The sequence below is a fragment of the Equus asinus genome, chromosome 8 (assembly GCF_041296235.1).
Source record: "Equus asinus isolate D_3611 breed Donkey chromosome 8, EquAss-T2T_v2, whole genome shotgun sequence".
In the NCBI taxonomy this organism is placed as follows: domain Eukaryota; kingdom Metazoa; phylum Chordata; class Mammalia; order Perissodactyla; family Equidae; genus Equus; species Equus asinus.
The window spans coordinates 32645893-32669034 of record NC_091797.1 but is presented as its reverse complement, the minus strand read 5'-3'; the positions used below and the strand labels follow the sequence as shown (position 1 = coordinate 32669034).

At 54.2% G+C, this 23142-nt stretch overlaps 1 protein-coding gene and 1 long non-coding RNA gene across 5 annotated transcripts; one reads left to right on the top strand and one right to left on the bottom strand.

Annotated features, from left to right (window-relative positions):
- Window positions 1-594: 594 nt before the first annotated feature.
- Window positions 595-22934, bottom strand: NOTCH4 (notch receptor 4). 4 transcript variants are annotated; one of them, XM_014840979.3, is made up of 30 exons: window positions 22733-22934; window positions 21848-21929; window positions 21369-21661; window positions 19389-19736; window positions 19162-19284; window positions 18811-19047; window positions 18529-18684; window positions 18005-18199; window positions 16386-16499; window positions 15199-15312; window positions 14989-15111; window positions 13967-14123; window positions 13236-13381; window positions 12800-12952; window positions 12464-12581; window positions 12157-12244; window positions 11643-11796; window positions 10583-10767; window positions 8101-8353; window positions 7740-7852; window positions 6387-6910; window positions 5432-5815; window positions 5151-5326; window positions 4405-4624; window positions 4144-4225; window positions 3911-4049; window positions 3091-3386; window positions 2713-2860; window positions 2098-2195; window positions 595-1919 (listed from the first exon to the last, which is right to left on the bottom strand). In XM_014840979.3, the coding sequence occupies exons 1-30, from the start codon at window positions 22791-22793 to the stop codon at window positions 1206-1208; spliced, it is 5994 nt and encodes a 1997-aa protein (XP_014696465.2). In that variant the 5' UTR covers window positions 22794-22934; the 3' UTR covers window positions 595-1205. The 4 variants fall into 4 exon arrangements, with proteins under 4 accessions (XP_014696465.2, XP_044632243.1, XP_070371297.1 ...); XM_044776308.2 differs by having other exon boundaries at window positions 4153-4225; XM_070515196.1 differs by lacking the exon at window positions 19389-19736.
- On the top strand, window positions 16521-18565 carry LOC139045860 (uncharacterized). Its single transcript, XR_011505036.1, has 3 exons — window positions 16521-16659; window positions 17004-17410; window positions 18478-18565. It is a non-coding gene; the product is annotated as an uncharacterized lncRNA (long non-coding RNA).
- Window positions 22935-23142: the final 208 nt, after the last annotated feature.

The window sequence follows — 23142 nt, the reverse complement described above, 5'->3', positions numbered from 1 at the left end:
TGAAATGTGACGAAAAGATCTGCTTCTGCCACTTAATGTCTTGCAATCTTAGACAAATAAAATCTCTGTGCCTCAGTTTCTGAAAGTAAAAGGGAGCTTTAATAACATGTACCTTATAGGGTTGATGTGGGGATTAAATGTGATAAGGCATTTGGCACATAGTGAATGCTCAGTAAATGCTAGTTATTATTAGCTTTCAAAATGCCTCATGCCTCCACGTCTAAGGCCCATCACTATTAAAGAGGTGTAACCACATTGCTGAAAGGTGGATAAAATTTAAGATTCTCTATCTCCCTTTACTTAGGAGATTCCTAAGGCCTCAAGTTAAGTCGCCATAACTAAATGCCCTTGGAAGAGGGACAGAGGGTGTGCCTGGTCTAGTGTGTGTATGGTTTCTCCCTGCGCTACTAGAGACTCTTGGTTTCAGATGATACTCTAAATTAACATGTGACCCCAAAGCTTCTTATTCTTGCTCTTAAACTATACTTAAAACCTCTATCCAAATGTTGAGCTTAGGGCACAAAATTCTGAAAACACTATGCATTCACTTCCCTATTTTTTCCCACACCTCTCTTGAACCCCTCCAAAAAAAAGTAACACTTCAAATCAGCTTTATTAGGGGGTGACAGATTTGGGTTTCTTAATTAGAGATAGCAGTGGGTAGAAGAGTGGCGCTTCATCCCTGCAGTGATTTGTTTGGGGTCCCAGGAGGTGGGGAGAATGCAAGGAGTCATCAGCTGGAGTGGCCCTTGGCCCTCCCTTCAGCACCTATGCAGTGCCTGGCACATAATGGGTGCTCAATAAATATTTGTCAGCCTTTTGTGGGTGGTGGCGGTGATGGGTGATAGAGGCTTCCTTTGGGAACCACATACAGGAAAGAACATCTTACATCCTATTTGTCTGCAGTTCTTGGTTACAGTTCAGGGGGTACTTCCCCCACTCCACCCTCTGTAGCCCCTCACCCTTATTTTCTGGGAGAGGAGCTGGGCTTACTTCATGCCAGAACCCTAAACCCTCTTTCCAGGGCTGCAGCTTCTCCACGTGGAAGATGATGCCGGTTCTGAGTGAGCATACACTCACTGTGGGAGAGAACTACACTCATAACCACTTTTGGGGTTCAAGGATATTAAAATCTGGAGGCTTTCCAGACTGCCTGTCATTTAATAGGTACTCACTTTTAGAATCCCTCCCTGACATGTAGCCTTCTATTTTTGACCCTCGCCTCCCGCATTTAAAGGTACTACTCGGTGGGCAGGGGGACCCCAGGCAACTTGAGGGGATCCCCGCTCCGGGGAGGGAGTAAGGCAAGGAGGCGGGATCTGAGTGTTGGAGGCGGCGCCGCAGGCTCCCAGGGCCACCCAATCGCTGGGCCAGTTATCAGCTGAGACCACATCCCCGCTGCCGGCCGCGAGCCCGGATCTTCCTCGCACTATTGCAGGGTTGGGCCGCGGTCCGCGCATGCCTGCAGAAAACCTACGGCCGCGGTGGGGCAGGCCTCCTACTGCTCCTCCTTTCGATGGGCTCCGGCAAGGAGAGTAGGCCCCGCCCCCATGCACGGCCAAGTCTACGGACAAAGTCCGGGCTTGCAGACATGCTCCGCCCCCACGGGGGCCTGCTCCGGCTGACAGCGTCCGGCAGCGCGGCAGAGCCCCGCCCCCACGCGGGGGCACGCTTCCCGACGCGGTGCGCGCGCGCGGTGGGGGGTCCGCCCCGCGGCCCGGCGTGGCTTTGTGACGCGCCTCCGGTGGCCCCGCCCCTTCCAGCAGCGTCAGCAGATCCCAGTGGTTGCGCTGGCGGGCGATGTCTTCGGGCCCTAGCCCAGCCTGGTCCCGCAGTCCTCGGTCTGCCCCCAGCCCCAGCAGCAACTGGGCTACTTCCACCGCCCCTTCTCGAGCCGCCAGGAACAGAGGCGTCTGCTCCTGTGTCGGAAGAAACAGGGAGCGAGGTCAGGGAAGGCCACGCCCACAGGACTGGCCCTTCAAAGGCCCCACCCACCTGACTGTTGGCCCCTCCCCCTTCGGGCTTTGCAGAGTTATGGTGCTTTCCGCCTCTCCCGCGCCCTTTTTATTTTGTGGGGAGCCCGCTACCCGGTCTAACCCTGCCGTCCTGGGCGTCTTTATCGGCTCCGGCCTGGAGAAGGGAGCGGGCGGCCCGGGCGTTGTTCACGGCCGCAGCCCAGTGCAGCGCGGTTTTTCCTGGGGGACGACGGGGAAGGTTGTTACGCTGAGGCTGCGGGCCAGATGCCTGGGTTCCTGTTTCCCACGGATTCTGGTCTTGGGAGAAGGGAACTCGGGCCCGCTGGGTCCCTCAAAGGCGGAAGCGTTGCCCAGGTGACCGCCGGCCGGAAGGAAGCGTTGCCCCTGGTGACGTCGTCAGCGGCGCGCGGGCGGGACAATGGGGCATTGTTCTGGGTCGGTGGGACCGGGAGACCACCTTCCCCCCACGAGACCCCTCCCCGTATCTCACAGACACTCCTCCCCCATCCTAGTTCCTAGTGGGCTGGCGCAGCGTGTGTGTGTTGCTGAGGATGATGTGGGAAGCCTTACCTGTTCCATACTGCCACCGCACCACAGATTTACCACCCTGGCAACAAGGTGGGAGGGAATCCCCCAGCCTCCAGTTGGTCCCTCTGCTGCTCCGTTACTTTGCTTATCTCACAACCCCTCTGCTCGACTTCTCTATAGCACATCATCAACCTCCCCAGATTCATACCCCACTTATCTCTGGCCCCCACATCTGCTTGGGCTGCAATCAGTTCTTCAACCAGGTCCTCCACTGCCAGTCTGGCAGCCAGCATCAGGGCTGTGGTCCCATCCTCTGTACGCGCGTCAACTGCAGTCTGTCTGCCGCGGAGTAGGAGCTGGGGGTCCAGAGAGGGCCAGTGACCCCTAGCATGACCTGGACTGCAAGCTCAGGTCCCTTACATTGTTAACCACTTCCCAGTCCATATTCAGCCATCTGTTTTTGTTTCCCTTTCGGGTGTCCAAGCTCACATCACTTCCTCTTTGCCAAACCCTAGGGGATGCTTTAGCCCAGCTTTACTTGCAAGTTTGCCCCCTGTTCCCTTTAGCGACCCCAGTGTGCACTGACCTGGCAGACCTCTCGAGCATCAGCAGCTACAGCAGTGTGAAGGGGGGTGCGCCCTGCTCGATCTGGCTGGTTGGGGTTGGCTCCAGCCTCAAGGAGGCGGCGGGCAGCGGTTGGCCGGGAGAATCGGGCAGCCAGGTGCAAGGGGGTCTCACCAGTGCCCACAGTGTGAGCCTGGGGACAAGCCCCTCCACCCAACAGAGGTTCCCAGGGCTCAGGGCTTCCCAACCATGGCCCTTGGAAGATCCTGGATTCTACTCCACCACAGCAGACTGCTGACATAAGGGGTGTCACCCCATCTGTGGGTGGGAGACATGAGGAATGGGAAACAAGTCAATCAAAAGGAAATAACTAGGGGAGGGGGAGAACACGGAGGCTCAGGGAAAATCATAGCCGGAGGTGTCAGGAAGTCCAGCTCTGGCTTTTCATTTTGTGTGGTTTTAGTCAAGTGACTTCTACTTTTCTCTAGGCCTTGGTTTCCTCATCAATAAAAGGAGCCAGCAGGCCTTAATTCTCTAACATTCTAGGGCAGTGGTCCTCAAACTTGAGTCTGGATCAGCCTCACCTGGAGGGCTTGTTAAGACACGGATTCCCCAATATCTTGAACTTCTGAGTCGGTAGCTCTAGAGTGGAGCCTGAGAATTTGTATTTCTAACAATTTTGGTGGTGATGCTGATTTTTCTGTCCCAGAACCACCTTTTGAGAATCAGTGTTCTAAGGTACTAATTCTAACAGTTTCTCCAGTTCTGATATTAAAGAACTTTCTAATTCTAAAAGAGTCAAAGGGAGTTTTCATTTTCTTGGTCTGGGTTAGCTCACGTACCAGGTCCACGGGTGTCCACGTCAGGGACATCCATCTCAGATTCCTGAGGAGGAGTCAGCATGGCTGCCTGGGGGAGCTCCTGACAGTCAACGCTCAGAGGCCAGAGCTGGCACTTGGAGGGTGAGGCCATTTCTTCAGCCTCGGGGATCAGAACAAGAATCAGTGAAGAAAGGCTGACTTGTCCCTTCAACCCCTCCATCACCTCAGGATCATTTCTGCCCCAGTGCTTTCACCTGGCCCACCTCCTCTTCTTCCTCGGGGACTGAGCACATCACAACTCCATCCTCACCAAATTCTGCCTCCGGTTTCAGTGCCCTGGAAGGGAGTGGGTGGGTAGAGGATCTTCAGGGTCCCAAGATTTCAAACAGCCTTCCTACCCCTCTCCCCTTCCTCTGTCTTCAACTTCTGCAATAACATCTTTTATGGCTTCTGATCGTAAATATTTCCACAGGAAAGAATCCCCTCCCTGAGCCCCAGTTCCTCCTCACTCTCACTTGAGGCCGATGCTGTCCTCGCCCAGGGGGGGCCGGCGCCGGTGAGGAGCCGGTTGAGTCCGAGGCCTTCGAGTGAACCCAGGGGGCAGCCAGAGGGCTCCATGCTCTCGGCGACGTCGCCGGATGAGCTGGAGGACGAGAAGAGCCCCAAGGGCCAGGAGAAGCACCCCAGCCACCGGAGAGCACAGCACAGGCCAGGGAAGCTGGTTGGCGGGGGGCGCTGGTGGGAGAGACACAGTCACAAAAAGAAGCCAATTCTGCTGAGGCTGGGTACTGCTGTGAGACCTTTGGCCAAGTGCAGGAGCCTCTTTTTGCTTCAATTTCCTTATCTGTAGTACCTGCCTCACGGGGTTGTTGGGAGGATTAAATGAGTTAGTCATGTAAAGCACTTAGTGTAAGGCCAGGCACATAGGAAGTGCTATGGAAGAGTTATCATTCTTTCACATGCTATGAGCTGTTTGATACAAGGATGATTGCATATGCCTTGTCTAGTAGAGAGGACCAGGGTTTGTAGGAGGTCTATGATAGAGGTTAAGATAAAGTGCTTAGGGAAATCAGATGAGAGATTGCTGAGCAAATGGGCCACCAGGAGATCCAGTTAGAGAAAGAGGGGTTAACGAGGGTAAGGCCCCATAAAGAACATTTGGGGTCCCAGTAATCCTCTTTCATTTAACCTCCGTTGCTAATTTCTGGCATGAAAGCTGGCCTGAGAGCAAAATCAAGGGAAACGACAGAGCATCACCTACCGGTGCCTGCACGAGGGTGGGCAGCCAGCAGCGGTCCTGGCAGTAGGGGCTCCAAGGCCCCGACTGCAGCCATCGCCGCAAGGAAGCGGAGCAGGAGCCCAGGGTCCCAGGGACAGCGGGATGCAGGGTGGTCAGGGCCACAGTGGGACAAATCCACACCCATTACCACCACAAACCTGTGGGGGAGGCACCTCAGAGACCCCTGTGTTGGTCCCTGGCTCCCTTCCCTCTGCCCGTTAAAAAACCAGTATCTGGCCCACCCTTCTGCCCAGCCTTCTTACCCAGTGCTGAGAGAGTCCGTCTCCTTGCCCACGGGCTTTGTTTGGGGGGCTGCTTTCTTCTGATGAGAGGGGTCTGGGGTTCCTCCCAGCTCCTCTTCGGCCTGGGCCCCAGGATAGGGGTACACCATGTCCCTGCCATCACTATCCTTCCTCACCCAGAGCCCCACCCTCAGGGTCAGGGACAGCACCCGGGCCAGGGTGAGCAGCTGCTGGTCCAGGGCCGGGGGGCTCAGCACCACCAGCAGGACCAGGGAGGGCCCCCACTCTGAATGCCCGTCTTCGGGCCTGCAGTCGCCCCCATCCCAGCCACATTCTGCGGTGTTGCAGCCTTTCTCGCAGTGCCCATTGTGGAAGTGGTCGTGGCAGTACTGGTCATAGGCTGGACTATGGGGTGAAGAGAAAGGGACTCAGGACCCCCAAAGAAATCTGACTCCCTTCTTCACCCCAGAGAGGATTTCTGATATTCCACAGCCTCTAGGACACTGGTTGCTAAGTGGGGGCAGCTCTGGGGCAATGGGCTCAGTCAGGCCCTGGATAGTAGGTAGCCCAGAAGCTGACACCCTTGTTTCCTAAGACAGTCCCCTCTCCCTACCCTCTGAAGTTCTCTTGTCTCCCTGAAGGAGAGTCCAAGGTCCTTTCCCCTCAGGGGTACTGGTTGCTAGGGGAGATATTCCCTGGCAAAAGGGCTTAGAGAGAGAAGCTTGAGGCCAGAGCTACAACTCTGAGAGAGGAGCCCAGACAGAGGCAGTGCCCTCTTTCCCCACATTAAATATTGATGCTGCCCTATCCCCCCAGGGTCGGAGTTTAGCATCTTCTACCTCTACTTAGCAATGGTTTTTAGGGTGGAAACTCCATGAAGCTTTAGGCTGTTGTCACACTGTAACTCAGAGGCATCTATGTCCTTTCTTCTGCCCTCACCCTGCCCACCCCACCCAAGTCAGGGTTTCAGGCTCACGTGCAGGCTGGAGGAGTCTCACAGTCGTAGCCATCAAACAAACACTCTTCAGAGTCACACTGTGGGTGGCACTGCCCATCCCGGAAGAGAAGCCAGCAACGGGAGTGGGAGGGGCAGCCCTTCCAGGGGTCCGGGACCCCCAGGGAGCAGTCCCCCTCGTCCCAGTTTCCTCCTGGGCCACTGCAGCCAGCATCACAGGCCCCATCTCCACCTCTGCCCTCGCATCCCTTTGCTCCGGGCCTCTGACACCGGGGCCCTGGAGAGCTGGTGGGGCAGGAGCATCGAAAGCCTGGGCCCCCCAGTCCGGGGGTCTCTGAGCAGCTGCCATTGTGTAGACATGGAGAAGGAGGGCCACAGCCTTGAGGAGCAGGTGGGGTCAGGCAGTCAGGGCCCCCATAGCCATTGAGGCAGGCACAGCGGGGTGGGAAGCCAGGCTTGGGGGAGGGCAGACACAGGCCACCGTGGTGGCAGTGATGGGTGCCGCAGGAGGGGACTTTATGGCTGCAGGTGGGGCCTTCAAAACCCTGTGGAGAGGAGGAAAGATGTGGGGAAGGAGCTTATATCATTCTTCCCACTTTCCCTCAGCAAATTTCCTGGGTTAGGATAGCCCAGAGGGTCCTAGATTCTCATATCTAGAGGGGACCTCAGAGAACATCAAGTTCATTATTTTACAGATAGTGAAACCGTATCCCATGGTTTTTTCACACAATGACATGTTACATAGCAGTGAAAATGGATGAACCACAGCTGTGTGCAACAACTGGATGAATCGTAGCATCATGATGCAATTTCTGGAAGACTAAACAGTTAATAGAATAGGACTAATATTATTATCTTAATCCTTGGAGATAGGATTATGTACTTTCCCTCTGGAAGGGTAACAAGATAGAGAAAGACATAAGTATATGTAAGTTATTGTTACTATAGTAATTCTTGGGTTAAGTTCATGAGTGTTATATTTTAAGAATAATAAAAGAAGGCTATGCACAAATCACTGATGTTAGTGTATCATGAACCAAGATTTAATATTAATCCAATTTCCTGCATCTGAGGTACACACACACACAGAGTTAAAAGAACTTATCCAAGTTCACCCACCTTGACCTTGGGGACTTTCCCTTAGGCAATTCCAGTGATTTCTAAAAGTTCCATTCATGCTACCACCTGATCCTGCCTTTCCCTCCCAGCCCCCTACCCCGACTGCTGCTGAGAACCACCGTGAACATGGGATGGTTTTGTCCAATCATTCCCACTCCAGTGCTCCCTGGGCTCCCGTCTAGGATTCCAGCTCAGGCATTCTCACCTTGTATCAGTGTTGGGGGCAACAGAGAAGGCAGTTTTGTGATCACTTACCTGGGGGCAGTGGCAGATGAACCCCGGGGGTGGTCCTGGTCTTGCCTCACAAGACCCTCCATGGGAGCAGGGTTGGCTCTGGCAGGGGTCTAGCTCCACTTCACACCACTGGCCTGTGGTGGGGATGGGATTAGATGTCACACACAGCTTCAGTCACTGCCTTCTCCTTAGCTCATTCCTGGGAGTTTGCTCAGCACTAGATGCGTAGGCAAAGGGATCCTGGGGCATATTCTCTGGAGTGGGGCATAGAGGCAAGGGGATGGACAAGACGACTAGGTTGCCTTGTGGGTGCAGATTGTCTGGGTTGCCATGGTCTCAGCTGTGCCACAGAGATGCCTACATTCCCTAACCCAGGCCTCACCTGTGTGTCCAGGCAGACACTGGCAGTAGAAAGCATTAGCTAGAGAGTGGCAGGCTGCAGTGCCTGTGGGGTGGCAGGGCTGGTCCAGACACTCATCCACGTCTCCCTCACAGCGCAGCCCCACAAAGCCTGGAGGGCAGGTACAGTGGAAGCCTCCAGGTTTGGGAGTGCAGGTCCCACGGTTGTGACAGGGCTGGGATTGACAAGCATTGGATTCCTTTGAGCAGTTCTGTCCATGGTAACCTGGGGCACACTGCAGGCAAAGAGGGTCAGACAGGAACCAGTAAACGAGTCCATCCCAGCACTACAGAGGACCTAGCTCAAGATGTCTGCCCAGCCCTTCTACCTTCCAGTTCAAAGCATCACTCAACTCACCACCCATGACAGCCACGTGTAGCCAAACGCTTCTACCTCAACTCCACACGATACACATTTGTTCAATAACATACAATGTAACCCCTTATGGGTCCCAAACAATCTGACACATTGCCACTAAACATAGCTCCGTTTGGTAAAATCTCCCTCTCCCCACCACACACCCCAGCAGGCTTTGTCATACTTTATTAATTAATTTGTAAGCATTTATTGAGTGCCTGCTTTGTGCCAGGCACTGTTTTAGGCACTAGGAATACAAAAAAAAAGAAAACTCATCCCTGCTTACATCAAGTTCTCAGTCAACCAGAGGAGAGAGACAGTGAGCATTTATCACATGAATTATATACATGACCTCATAAAACCCTCCTAACAATCCTCTATATGGATTATCTCATTTGATTCTCACTTTACAGAAAAGGAAACTGATTCCTTGAAAGATTAAGTGACTTGCACAAGTCACACAGTTAGTAGGTGGCAGAGCTGGGATTCAGTGCAAATCTATGACTCCATAACTGATGCCCCTAACAACTTTCTGATTGTTTCATATCATTCTGCTAGTGAGAGAAGGGTCGTTGGTGAGGTCTGTACCAGGTGCTGAGTTTTTGCAAGAGGAAGCAGAGTATGCCAGAATGGAGTACCAGGAAGGCTTCAGAAAGAGGGAGAAAAAGGGATTTACAAAGAATCTGAGGAGAGGCCAGAGGGCTGGAAGAAGCAGATGCAGGGGGAGGTGTTTTGGAAACTTCTGGAGGAGGTGAAAGAGGAGGTGAAGCTGAGTAATGGGTGCATAGGGGTTCACTACTAATCACTACACTGCTTTTGTGTCTGTTTGAAATGTTCATAATAAAAAGCTAAAAAATAAAATGAAAAAGTTAAAGAGGAGCCAGCCCTGATTGCCTAGTGGTTAGAGTTTTGTTCATTCTACTTTGGTGGCCTGGGGTTTGGTTTCTGGACGTGGAACCACACCGCTTGTCTGTCAGTTGCCATGCTGTGGTGGCGGCTCACATCGAACAACTAGAAGGACTTACAACTAAAATATACAACTATGTCCTGGGGCTTTGGGGGAGAGAAAAAAAAAAGAGAGAGGAAGATTGGCAACAGATGTTAGCTCAGAGTGAATCTTTCCCAGCCAAAAAAAAAAAAAAAGGTAAGGAGAATGGTTATGGCATTTGTATTGTGCCTTCTGTCCAAAGTCAAGGTCCTGAGTACAGGGATCAGGCTGCTCAGACTTCAATCTCAGCTGTGTCTCTCCTGCTCAGTGACCTGAACCACCAAGGAGAGGCCCTGACCCAGCCTGGAGAGAAGTTAGGGACATTTTCCTGAGGAAGGCACCTCCTGGGCACCATCCAGTAGAAGAGGGGTGGGGAAGGCCACCAAAGAGCCAGTGTATAGGGAAGCCAGCAGCAATCCTGTGTGCTGGAGCAGAGAATAGGAGGGTGGGGGTGGGGAGAGATGAGGCCTGAGAGGCAGACAGGTGTGGATCGTGCAGGGCCTTGGACTTCATTGTGAAAGAGGTGGGCAGCCAGCCACTGAAGGTTTAAAGCAAGGGAGTGGCAGAGCAGCTTAACATTTTCTTTTTCTTTTTAAGATTTTATTTTTTCTTTTTCTCCCCAAAGCCCCCTGGTACATAGTTGTGGGTCCTTCTAGTTGTGGCATGTGGGACGCCACCTCAGCGTGGCCTGATGAGTGGTGCCATGTCCGCAGCCAGGATTTGAACTGGCGAAACCCTGGGCCGCCCAAGCAGAGCGCGCAAACTTAACCACTCGGCCACGGGGCCAGCCCCTTAATGTTTTCAATAGAGCACTCTGGTAGTGGAGTGAAGGCTGAGCCTATAGGAGGGTAGTGGAGGCAGGGATGATAGTTAGGAGGCTGATGCAGGTGTCCTGGTGGAATGCAACAAAAGCCTGGACTAAGGCAGTGGGATGAAGGGTAAAGGGGAAAGGACAGAGTTGAGAAATGTTTAGCAGGTAAAATGGCCTGACTTGGTCATTGATTGGATGTTGGGATAAAGGAAAGGGACATGGATACATCAACCCCCCTCTAGGAATACTGTTTCCTACATCCAGCCCACCCTTGTCTCCCCTCCCACCTCTCTTCTAGACCTGCTCACCTGGCAGAGATACCCATTGGGCTGGGCCACACAGGTGGCCCCGTGCTGGCAGGGCCTGGACTCACATGGGTTCACCCTGTCCTGGCATATACTGCCTTGGAATCCAGGGGGGCAGTGGCAGAAGTGGGAGAGGCCTCTTTCGATGCAGAGGCCTCCATTCTGACACAGGGAAGAGACTTCTGTGCCTAGGGAGAGAGACAAACAGAGATCAGTAAAGCTAAGTGGGGTGAAAGGGTGCTCAGGGGCCCCAGATACTGAGCAGAGAGGCCCATGGGGGCCACTAACATTCCTGGGTGGGGTGGAGGCCACTTGGAGCCTGAGGAGTTGGTAACTTCTGATGCTGAAGAGGTTAAAACATCAGGTTTGCCCTCTTGCCTTTTCTGCCAGAATGGAGAGCAATACCTTTTCTTAAGCTTATCAGAGCATTATAAGCAACTGTATTCTTGGCTTAAAACAAGTCTCAAGCAAGAAAGAACTCACAGGACCCTTCAGGTGGGGGCACATGGCTTAACTAATGGCCCAAATCTGTCCTTTGAGTTTTGCATCCTCTGATGTTCTCTCAATGTGATTCCCATCAACCATCCCCTACCCCACAGTAGTCTCTTTCCCGAGGTTTTCTCATATCAGGCCTCATTTGAATAAGGAGAGTATTCTTTTACAAGGTGGTTGGTGTAACATTCAAGTGAGTGGGGTGCAGCAAAATGTGTTGAGTGTAGTTGAGTTAAATGTGGTCCACTCTAGTTGAGTTATGATGATAATGACAGAGTTGAATTGTCCTGCACTGAGTTATGTCCCTGGTGGTTGTGTTAAACTAGAGTCTTATTGGACTGAGCTGGTTGGTATTGCTTGAGTTTCGTTGAATGTGATGCCAGGAGTTGAGTTGTGTTAGGCTGCCCTGGGTGTTGAACTGTAGAATCAATAACTGTGGTTGGTCTGTGTTCCTTTGACTCTCAGCTGGTTGTTTTGGCCAAATGTTGTGTGTGGATGCCCTTATGGATGGGGTAGAGGAGGACACCCTTTTCCTCTTCATCTGCTCCCCAGTTGGTCCTTGGCTTGGCACCTTGGCTTAGAGCAGCCTTCTGGCAGGAGGACAGCGGAAGGTTGCAGAGAGGCCCAGTCCATCCCGGGAGGCACAGGCACTGGAAGGAGGGCCCAGTCTGGAGGCAGTGGGAATTGTGTGGACAAGGCTTCTGGGCACATAAGTCCATCAGGGTCTGAGGGTTGGGAAGGAGCATGAGGCAGGACAGAGCATCAGATTCCCAGACCCACTTGGTCCTCTGTCAGCTTCAGCTCCTCAAAATCCCTTACCTCTAAAACTCATTCCTGAAGGGCCTGGGACCAGATGACCCTCCCTGGTTTCCTTTGATACCCACATCCCAGAACAGTCCTTGGGGTCATAAATCCTTTCAGTCCTTCAGTTCCATACAAACCTGAAGCTGGACCTAAGCTCCTAGACTTCCATGTGAATACCTCTCCCAAGCTTCCCTGCTGCCCACCTTTTTGTACCCAAGACCCTCTCTCTGGAACTCTCCAGCCACTTCCCTCCTCAGCACATGTGGCTCAATGCCCCTCACCTGGCAGCTGCCTCCTGTGTAGCCAGTGGGGCAGAGGCAGCGGGGACCTTGAGGGCCATCTTGGCAAGTTGCCCTGTTCCTACAGGGGCTAGACAAGACAGAGAGAGGGCACAGTAGGAGGAAGGTCTGGGAAAGGGGGAGGGAGTATGTGATGTGAGGAGGCAACCATTGGGCAGATGGGAAACCAGGAGGGAAGGCAGAGTGAAGGGGTGTGGGATGTGGAATGGAGGGCAGCCTGGAACCCCAGAGGAGAGGGAAGGCTGAGGGGCTCCCTCCCTTCCTCCAGGGGTCTTTGAGCCCTGGTCACCTGTCTGCACAGCTGGGACGGATCCTTCCCTCACAGCGTGGGCCCTGGAAGCCAGTGGCACAGAGGCAGGAGGAGGTGCCAGGCCTGTTCACACAGGTACCCCCATTGAGGCACGGGGCTGGAGAGAGGAGGCTGTGAGGGGTTGGGTTCCTTGCCTGTAACTTGGCCTGTGACCTCAGTCACACCACACACAGGAACAAACAACCACCCCTCCAGCCCCCAATGAAAACAACACCTTGCTGTGTCCAGTTAACTGTTTTTGACACGGCACAAACACACCCTGACCAGTTCCTCCATCCTCCTGTGGCCCAGCCCCAGGACACGGTGGACACTCACCAGAGGCACAGTGGTCGGTGCTGGTCTGGCAGCGGGGCCCAGTGTGGCTCGGAGGGCAGGTGCAGGAGTAGCCCCCAGGGCTGGGGCTGCAGGAGCCACCATTGAGACAGGGCCCTGAGTGACAAGCTGTCACCTCCTCACTGCAGGTGGGCCCTGAGGTAAATGGGTGGAGCCAAGAAAGGGAATCCTACTTTTCTCCTCTTCCCTTTCCCTTCCCTTCCTTTCCTCATCCCCATCCCTGCTGTTCTCTCTTTTCTCTTTTCCCAACTTCTTTTCTTTGCTCACCAACTCCCACACATCACCTGTGTCCCCTGCAGTCCATGACCAGTTCTCCTTTATCGAGACCCAGAGCCCTTAGACACATGTCTCCACTGGCCTGGCCCTTGATGGGGAGGGTGGCCAGCCCGGGGTGTATATGGTTTAGGAAGGGCCTCACCTGTGTAGCCCGTGGGGCAGGTGCAGTTGTAGCCAGAGGGCTGGGGGTGGCAGGTCCCTCCGTGGGAACAGGGTTCGGAGACACAGCCCCCCAGCTCTGCCTCACACTCTGGTCCTGTCCAACCCACATCACAGATACAGGAGGATCTGGTCATAAAGAGAAAGGGGAGGGTTTCTCCTGGTGTTTTTCTTGCCTCCCCTTCCCATTGGTCAGACCCCTGGAACCTCATCTTTTAGCCCTGAAACCCTGGCCCCTTTCTTTGGTGACTTTGTTCTCAGTATTTATCCCCATTCTGCCCCTCACCCCTTCATTTTCCACAACTAGATATGTAACTTGTTTATTGTCTGTCTTTGCTCATTAGAATGAAGCTCCATGTAAGCAGACACTTTTGTCTTTTTTGTTCTGTGCTGTTCCCCCAGTGCCTGGAAAAGTTTCCACACATGGTAGATGCTCAATAAATGTTTGTCTAATGAATGATGAATTGGCCCTGGGATTTAATGCTCTTCTTTCTGCTCTGATGCCCTCGTCCCCCATTACTTATGAAGTCTCCTCTCACTGCAGAGGACTCACCAGTCCAGCCTTCCCACTGGCTGTGACCCCAGAACTTTGCCATCTCCTTCCTATTCCCCAGTGGTCACTTCTCACAGACTTGTACCTGACTAGCTGTCTCCTGCCCTAGCTAAGGAGGACCCAGAGGACAGGGCAAATGGAGAGGGCCTGGAAGATGTTACCTCTCGCAGTGCCCATGGTGGCAGGTGCAGTTGTCCTCAGCAGGGGCACAGCCAGGGCTTCCATCAGGGCAGAGGCAATGGACTTTGTCCTGATCCTGGCATTTTTGCTTGAGCTGGCACAGGTTAGGGGCACACAGGGCAACCTCACAGAGATGACCTGGGGTGGGGAGATAGGTCAGAGATAAAAGAGTCCCTCCATGTCCTTGATGGGGCCAAAGGCCACTTTTTAAGCATGACTTGTTCACTCTCCCTGAACCTGTCCTTCAGTGGCTCCTTATCGCCTTGGGATACTGTCTAACTTCCTCAGAATGACACATTGGGTCCTGCATAACATGACCTTCCTACTACTGCTGCATTTCTCATCCTTGCCCTGTTACACTCTGAGCTCTGGGCGTCCTACAGTTCCTTAAGTGGGGTGTGCTTTTCTTCCCTCTGCACCTTTGCACACGTGGTTATTGGCAGCTAAAACATGCTGTCTGGCGTTCTATCTTGACAAACTCCTACTCGTTCTTCAAGACTCAGCTCTCCCATCACCTCCTCCATGAAGCCTTCTCATCTCTAGTCTGGGTTGGCCGGTCCTTTGTGCTCCTATAGGATCCTGTGCATTCCTCTCTCAGAGTAACTCTCTGAGCCATAATCAACAAGAGACTTGTTGGTCTCTGTGTTAGATTTAAAGCCACTTGAGGATAGCACCTCTCTTACTCAGCTTTGTGTCTGTGTCTGGCATAGTAGGCACTTAATAAATGCTTGCTAAATAAGCAAATGTATGGCTTCCCTTTGAACCCTGTCCTCTGCTGCTGAACCTCAATCACATTATTCATGTTGGGCCCAAGGTGGGTCCTATAATGACACTCACCCTCAGGCCCATGGTTGTACAGTTGTGCAGGTTTTGCACTGAATAACTTTTAGGGTTTCCATTCTCATTCTATTCTCATGTCCCTTGAACACCCATCAATGACCTCCACTCCACCCTAATGTACTCAAATATCCCGCAAGTCCTTTCCAATGCCTCCCTTGCTGACCTGTGAAGCCAGAGGGGCAGAGGCAAAAGAAGGCTCCTGGGAGATCAAGGCAGCTGGCTCCAGTGGGGCATGGGCCACTCAGACACTCATCCACCTCCACCTGACAGCGCGGGCCTTCAAAGCCTATGGCACAGCAGGAGGCTCAGGGACCTGCAGGGAAGTCTGCCCCTTGCCCCCGCTCTCCCCTCTGGTGTTTGGGCCCCAGTTTACCTGGAAGACACTTGCAATGGAAGGATCCAGGCTGGTCCTGGCACTGCCCACCATTGGCACAGGGAGAGCTTCCACACTCGTTGATGTCCTCCTCACACCGGGAGCCAGTGAATCCTGGGGGGCAGGGAGTGGGTGGGGAGAGATGGCAAACGGCATCTTTTTTTTACTTTCTCTAGATTTATTAGGGAGTTCATTACAAATGTTTAACTGAGCTCTACAGGCTTCATTTCTTGGATTTAAACAAGAAATTAAGAGTTAACACTGATATTTAACTTTCTCTTTACATATGTAGAAGTAAAGAAAGACTCTTGTTTCAAATTGCTTGGTTTGGGGTTTTGTCTAAATGTATCACTGTACGATGAAGGCACCAATTTGGGGGCTTCTCAAATAGTGATTTGAGTTTCAGGACATAATGGAGCGTAACTCGGTAACTTTATTCTTCATACAAATAAAGCGTAACTGGATATGTGTATTAATGCTGAAAAGACATTTTACCAAAAGCATAAATACAAGTCCTGACCCTTCCCCTTGCCAGGAAAGTGAACCTGGAGGACTTCCCAGAGAAGATGCCTGGGCAGGTAGAGCTCATGGGAGGGTGATGCAGAACAGGTGAAGCTCAGCCCCCTGCCAGCTGTGTGACTCTGGCCTCCTCCACCTCTCTGTACTCCAGTTTCCTCCTCTCTCAAAGGGGAATAGTCGTGAAATCCCCCTCATGCAACCATTGAAGGGGTTAAATGAGATTAATGCCTGAAAAGTCCATAGCCAAGTGACTGGCCTGGAGTAAATAGTCAATAAACACCAGTTATTATAGAGCAGGGCACAGAGGGACATATGATGAAGCTGAGAAGGAAGGCCTGGGGCAGCCTTCTCTGCATCCATGGTGAGGAGTGCCAAGACCAGCCTGGGACTCCTGACATGCAGGGAGAGTATACAGCTCTAAAGGAGGGCGGGAAAGGAGGGATAAGTTGGAGATTTGGTGAAGGACAGAGATGAGGGTGGGCCAGTAAGCAAGGGAAGATTTAGGGCATGTAGCAGAAGACACTTTGGGGAGCAGAGAAGGAGTTGGAGAAACGGGGGTCTCCTTCACCAGGCTGGGGAGATCTTCACGAGGCCTCGGGTGTTGCTGGGCCTGAACTGCGGAGGTTCAGAGACTGGTGGACTGAGGAGGCTGAGGAGGCTGCACTCACCAGGCAGGCAGACGCACAAGAAGCCGTTGAGCAGGTCCTGGCAGTCAGCCTGGTTCAGGCAAGGAGCAGAGGCACACTCGTTGATCTCTACCTCACAGAGCCGCCCTTCTAAGCCTGAGGACATGGAGGCGTGGTGGAGGTGAGGCCCGACCAGGCCAGCCCTGCCTTGGCTGCTCGCTCTTCTGCCTGGGAGCCCCAGGTTTCAGAACCAGCCCTGCCTCCAACCTGCTGTTTGCTCTCATCAGGCAGCCCCTCCTCCAGGTGCTGTCCCCAGGTGAGCTGGAGAGATGAACCCCAAGGCCCTGCTGCTCTGCTGTGTGTGGCCCTGCCCCTTCAGGTGTGAAAGCTCAGGGAGCAGGGCGCTTGCTGGGACCTGTGGGAGGGCAGTGAGGAAGTGCCTTTTGGGGCCGTTCCTCTGTGCATGGAAGGCAGGCCTCACCCAGGTAGGCTGATGAGCCTGGAGGTCCTCAATGTACAAATGAGACAAGCAGGCATCTGCTTGGAGATGATTCACTCTTGTTCTAACTGGGCAGGCCTCTGTGCCAGAGCGACCAAGGGAGGGATTTGAAGGGCATTTGGAAAGCTGTGTGGCTCCCATATTTGTTCTGTTTCTTCAAGCTCATCCTGATCTCCACTGTCTCACCCCGAACTGAAGCTGGATCAGCCTGGATCAGCCTTTGGACCTCGGCTATCTCCCTCTTCTTGCCTAGGGACCCTACCTCTGAAGCTCCTTGATATTCACAGCCTTGTCCCGTGGATTGCTGGACGGTTTCCCCAGCATTTTCCCTTGGATGCTGCTAAGCTTAGGAAGGGGGTACCTGTAGTAGTTAACACTATTGAAGCCCTGAGCTTGAATCCTAGCTCTGCCAGTTACCAGCTAGGTGATTTTGGACAAGTCACTTGACCTCTCTGTGTGCCTCAGTTTCTTCATTTATACGATGGGAATAGTAACAACGCTGACCTCATAGGGTTATTGTGAAGATTAGGTAATGCATGTAAGATGCTCTGGCAGTACTTGGCACAAGGTAAGCTGTTGTTTTTCTGATTTCATTCAGCTCCCCAATATTGGCTTTGTCGCCATCTCCCTGGGGAGATGTTTCCCCCTTAAAACTAGGTTGGAGGTGGGTGCAGCCTTGCAGCATTCCTTTCCTGTTGTACCAAATTCAAGCACACAGACCCTTTGGGACTTGAAGGGTTTATTCTTTCTCTCTATAGGGAAGAGTTTCCGTGATTAAGGGGAGCATTCTGGGTTAGCAGGAGCAGAGGCTGCAGCATGAAAAGTTTATAACTGTTCTGCTCTCCCTTGATGGGCCTCTGTGTGCAGTGGACAAAGTTGTGCACTCTACGATGACTGTCACATGAATGCTTCCCGCTCACCCCAGAGTTGAGCAGTCATAACCTCACTACCATCCCTGGCAGCCCTTCTCCTGTGGGCCACATGATTCCCAGGATTTTCAGCTGGCGGGGGGAGGGGGGAGTGCCGGGGGAGAGAAGGAGAAGCATTTTTTTGTAACTGACCCCAACTGGCCTGAGGCTTTCTCTGCTCTGGAGGGGTCATGCCCAGTGGATTCAGGATTAGTCCCCTGTCTCCTTTACCCAAGGCCCCATTCTGCTGGTACCTGGTGGGCAGAGGCAGTGGAAGGTGGCGAGCAGATCCAGGCAGGTGCTGCCGGGGTGGCAGGGCTGAGACAGGCACTCATTGTGATCAGCCTCACAGCGGGAGCCGGTGTAGCCAGGGGGACAGAGGCAGTCAAAGGAACCAGGGGTGTTGAGGCAGGAGCCGCCGTGTTCACAGGGACTGGGACCTTGCTGGGCTGGAAGGAGAGAAGAGCTGGGAGTCTGCAGGGGCCAGGGGTGGAAGGGCAAGGGGGCCAGGCTGCCAGGGAAGGTGTGGGGGGCTGTTTGTGGCAGATGAGACAAATGGGGGAAAGGGCTTGTGTCTTTAAGATGGAGAAGGGCTAAATGGGGCCTGGAGAGCTGAGCGTTGGTAAGAAGATCATGTAGGGAAGAAATGCCAAATCAGGACAAATTCAGGAAAAAGAGATGTTTATATTTTTCTTTTGAAAAACAATTTGCCCGTTTCTCTCTTCAGTGCAGAGGCTGGCTGGGGACTCAGAGAGGATCTGATGTGGGGATGCCTCACCCATCTGACACTCGTCCAGGTCCTGGTGGCAGGTAGGCCCTGAGTAGCCAGGCTGACACAGGCAGAGCGTGGAGCCTGTCAGGGGGTTGGTGCTGCACTGGGCTTCCCCATGGCACGGCTGGCTCAGACACATGTCCTCCATGTGGCATAGGAGGCCTGGAGGGCAGGATGGGGGTGAGGCTCTCTGAGGCCACTTGAACCTCCCAGCTGCCCTCCTGGTGCTTCTCTCACTTGCCGTCTCCTCCTCCCACCTTCCTCCTTCCCATACCCTCGGCCTCACACCTGTGCGGCCAGGTGGGCAGAGGCAGGAGAAGGAGCCCACACGGTCAACGCAGGTGGATCCTGGGGCACAGGTGGCAGCGACACAGTCGTCCAGGTTCTCCTCGCAGCCTGTGCCTCCCCAGCCACTCACACACACACAGTGGAAGCTGCCAGCTGAGTTCTGGCAGGTACCCCCGTTTCTGCAGCGAGGGGGCCCCTGAGACTCACATTCATCCACATCTTCAGAGCAGTCGGAGCCTGCACGGGGGTGCGAAGGGGACAAGGGCTGAACCTGGGAGCCCTGTGAGGAGGGGAGGCCAGGGGCTGAACCTCTGGGTCACAGGTGCCATGGACTTGGCTTAAATATCTCACCTGTCCAGGCTTCTGGGCAGAGGCAGGTGTATGTATCCAGTCCATCTTGGCAAGTACCCCCGTTCTGACACTGGTGCCCGACACAGTCATCTGGATTCACCTCACAGCCCGGGCCTGTGAAACCTGACAGGGTTGTGGGATCAGCTGGGGGAGGAGAATCTAAGGGGGACAACCTTCCTGCCCAGACAGAGGGGCTGCAGGAAGGCAGGTCCCCTGTGAGGACGCACCTGGGGGGCAGAGGCAGAGGTGGAAAGTGGAGTCTCTCCCTGGAACCAGCTGGCAGGTGCCTCCATTGAGACAGCCCCTCGGGGGACAGGGTCCTGGCTGGAGCTCACAGTGTGGACCCTCCCGCCCAGCAGGGCAGAGACACTGGAAGGACCCCAGGGTGTTATGGCAGGAGGTGCCCTTGGGGCAGCGTCCGGGGTCCAGGAAACACTCATTGACATCGCGTTCGCAGGCATGGCCTTCGAAGCCAGGTGGGCAGCGGCACTGGATCTCGGGGTATGTGGCCAGACATTCCCCTCCATTGATGCAGGGATTGGCTGAGCAGAAGTCTTGAAGCTCGCACTGCTCACCTGAGGCACAGGACAGAGGGAACTGTTTCTAGCACCGCACAAATCCCAGCTCCTCTGAGATATCCCAGCTCTCACTCTGGATTCTCTGCATCTAATCGTCGTATGTCCCTCCCTTTCCTCTCATACCCTCTTTTCCAGGCTCCATCACCTCTTGCCTCAGTTTCGCCACTCCTTGGGAAGGTACTATCTGGAGTGACCATATTTTCCAAACTGAAAATAAGGCATGTAGCCGTTGGTGGGAGGATTGCAAATGGGCCCTGCCTGGGAAAACACAGAGTCCCTTCAGTGGTGGCCTTCGTGGGGAGGTGAAAAGCATCCAGCCTCTGTAGGCAGGAGACTTAGGTAGCATCTTGCTGTGCCCCAACTGGTTGGGTGCCCTTGGGTGGCTATCTGGCCTCTCTTATCCTGATTTCCTAATCTTCAGGTGGGGATCATGGTCCAGATAATGATAAGGAGACTCCACCGCTGTGTGCACCAGCGGGAATGGCAGCAGTTGGAATGGCAGCCGTGGTGGTGGGGCCACTGCACACGTGCTGTGTGTTGGGACTGAGATAAGGGAGCACTTCCTGATATCACCCCCTTCCCTCCTCTCAACAGCAGTATGAAGTGTGGACATCAGCTGACAACTGAGGACCCAGGGAGCTTAAATATCTCATGCAATGTCACATGTCTAGTCGGCGGCAGAGCTGGCTTTGGACTCAGGGAGGGGCTGCCCCAGAGCCTCTACTCTGAGGCATAAGGCCTGGAAAGTTGCCATGACCATCCTTCTTATTGTCACACACAGTCTCTCATGCCTGGTCTCAGGCCCGGTTTCTTCAGAATTACCTGGGCAGTTAAAAAAACCTCCATGCCCTGGGCCCACTCCAGACCCACTAAATCAGACTCTTGGGAAGGGGGCACCAGTATTATTAGGGCTTTCCAGGTGATTGCTGTGCCTAGCCAAGTTTGAGAAGCCTCGCAGAGGCACCAACATTCCAAGAACTTTCTTATCCACACGGCTGCCTGCTCCAGCCCTCTCCATCCTGGTCGGGTCCCATGGAGCCTTCCTCTCCAGAGCCTCACAGCTCTGTCCATGCATCCCTGACCGCTTCCTCAGGGTAGCACACCTGGCCCATCATGAGTCCTGCTCTTTTGCCGCAGGGCTGCACCCCTCCTCCTGGGATGGGCAACCTTTCCTCTCTCTGGGTCAGATCCCTGTCCCCCATGCATCTCCCAGCACCGCAGCCTTCCCAGGTGACATTATGGACTTCCAGCACTCAGAACAGAGGCCATTCAGATGCTTGGAATGTAGATTCCTGGAGGTTCCCCGGTGTGCCAGGCATTAACTCTTTAGCTCCTGGGTGGAGAGGACGTTGAGGGTCTGGGAAAAGGGTCAGGGTAGTATACTAAGGGCCTATGGCAGTAGCAATTTACCAACTGGTTTGGAAATACTTTAACATTTTAACAATCAGTACAACCATGCTGGTGAATGTCAGTCTTGGGTAAATGGGTCACCGAGAATCAGCTTATTGATTCTTATGGCCTCTGTCCTCAAGGCTCTCAGTCTCACAGGCTTCAGTTCTATCTTTCCTACCCCACAGCCCAGCCCACTGCTCCTGCCTGTCCCCTCCTCCCCACCCCATCAGTGCTCACCTGTCCACCCAGGCAGGCAGGAGCACTGTGGGCGGCCTGATTCCTGGATATGGCAGCGGCCCATTTTGGAACAGAAGGAAGAACAGGGGTCCTTGAGCTGGGCCTGGCACCTCTCACCAGTGAAGCCAGAGGGGCAGGTGCAGAAGAAGCTGGGGGCCAAGGGAGAGGGAGGGCTGGGGGAGCCTGGGAGGGTGGGAAGCAGGGCTTGGCAGCTGCCCCCATTCTGGCAGAGCTGGGCATCCTGGCAGGGGTCGGGAAACTCGCATGTCTCACCCAGGAAGCCAGGAGCACACCTGGGCAGGGGAGGAGAGAGGAAAACTCATATCACCGGCCCCTCTTCGTCTTCTCTCCCTCTTCCTCCTTTGCCTTCATTTGTTTCCCTTCTTCTCCTCTACCTCCTCCCTTTTTCCTTCCCACTTCCTCCCCTGCTCTCCCTCCTTCTTTCTCTCCAGTCTCCCGCTCCCATGAGGCACACTCACTGACATGTCCCTTGCCCCTGAGATAGGTTCAGGCAGGTGCCTCCGTTGGCACAGGGTTCTGGGAAACTCCCACACTGCAGCCCTAGGGATGGAGATGATGGAGACAAGGATGAGATGGGAGCAGGGAGCTTTGTGCTCCACCTTTCCTCCGGGGGCTCCGAAGGGACCTGACTGCAGCAGCCCCACACACGTACTCCAAACCACCGTCGCTCCATACTTCTGTTCCTAGTCCCCACGTGGGGCTCCCGCCCCAGGCCCTAGATCCCAGACTTCTCAGTTACTGATCCCCACCCCCTTTCCTGTTTATTCTCTGGCCTCCCAAATCTAGCCTCAGGCTCCATCCCTCGGAAGCAAGACAACAGGGATCAGGAGGGGGGGCTGAGGGGACTCCTGGGAGGTGACTGGCTGAGACATTGAAGGGATTTCCTCCCGGAAGGGCCCAGCATTGAGCCATCCGGGGGGTGGGGACAGCTGGACTGGGAAAGAGACTTGGTGGGCCCTTGACCTTCCCATGTCTCCATTTCCTGCTCCCCTCTCACCTCTTCCCCTAGCAGGTGGTCAGTCTTTTTCCTCTTTCCCTCCTAAACCTGACTGCAAGAGCCTGCTGTCCCCTAGGTCCAGGGCCCACTGGGTTTTCCCTGGGGGTGGGCACCCTCTCGCCCATCCCCCCAACAGTCACCACCCCTGGCACCAGGCCCAAAACCTTGGTTTGTGCAGCTCCAGCGGCAGAGCCGTCTCATCCTGCAGGCTGTCCTCATTTGAAGGGTGAGAATCTCTTCCATCCAGTGTTGCCTCAAAGCATGGGACTTGGCCCTCTGACCCCAACCCACCAGACATCCTCTTGGGGAAGACGGGTCTCCCCACCTCTCCCACCCCATGCCTCACCTCTGGTGTTGGCAACTGAGCGACACAGCAGCAGCAGCAGCAGCAGTGAAGGGGGCTGCATTCCAGAGCTCCTGCCCCTAGCCCAGATCCCCTCTACCTCCTCAGTCAGGGACCCTCAGAGCCCTCACTGAGGCAGGAGCCCCGTCCTCGGCTGCCACAGCCCCTTCTTCCTCCTCCTTGGCCTGCTGCAAGCCTCACGTCTGAGCTGTTTCCTGAGTCACACAATGTCCTGGACACCCTAGTGTTGGGGGGAGGAGTGGAGGAACATTGAGGGGGGGATGAGGGAGGGGCCTTCTGTCCCTGACAACCCCTGGGGAGGTAGGGGGAAGTAGGACAGCATGGCTGGAGGACAGGTGATGGGAGGGGAGAACGGGGCTGCTGGGGGCCCTGGAAGCAGTCTCAGCCCTTCT

Bases quoted from the DNA above. Each gene is read 5' to 3' on its own strand.
- NOTCH4 (XM_014840979.3), bottom strand. From the start codon at position 22,793: ATGCAGCCCCCTTCACTGCTGCTGCTGCTGCTGCTGTGTCGCTCAGTT. The intron at 8,354-10,582 runs GTGAGCAGGTCT...CTTTGCCTGCAG, and splicing joins CCAATGGGTATCTCTGCCAG to TGTGCCCCAGGTTACCATGG. The intron at 1,920-2,097 runs GTTAGACCGGGT...CTTCCGACACAG, and splicing joins AAGACGCCCAGGACGGCAGG to GAGCAGACGCCTCTGTTCCT.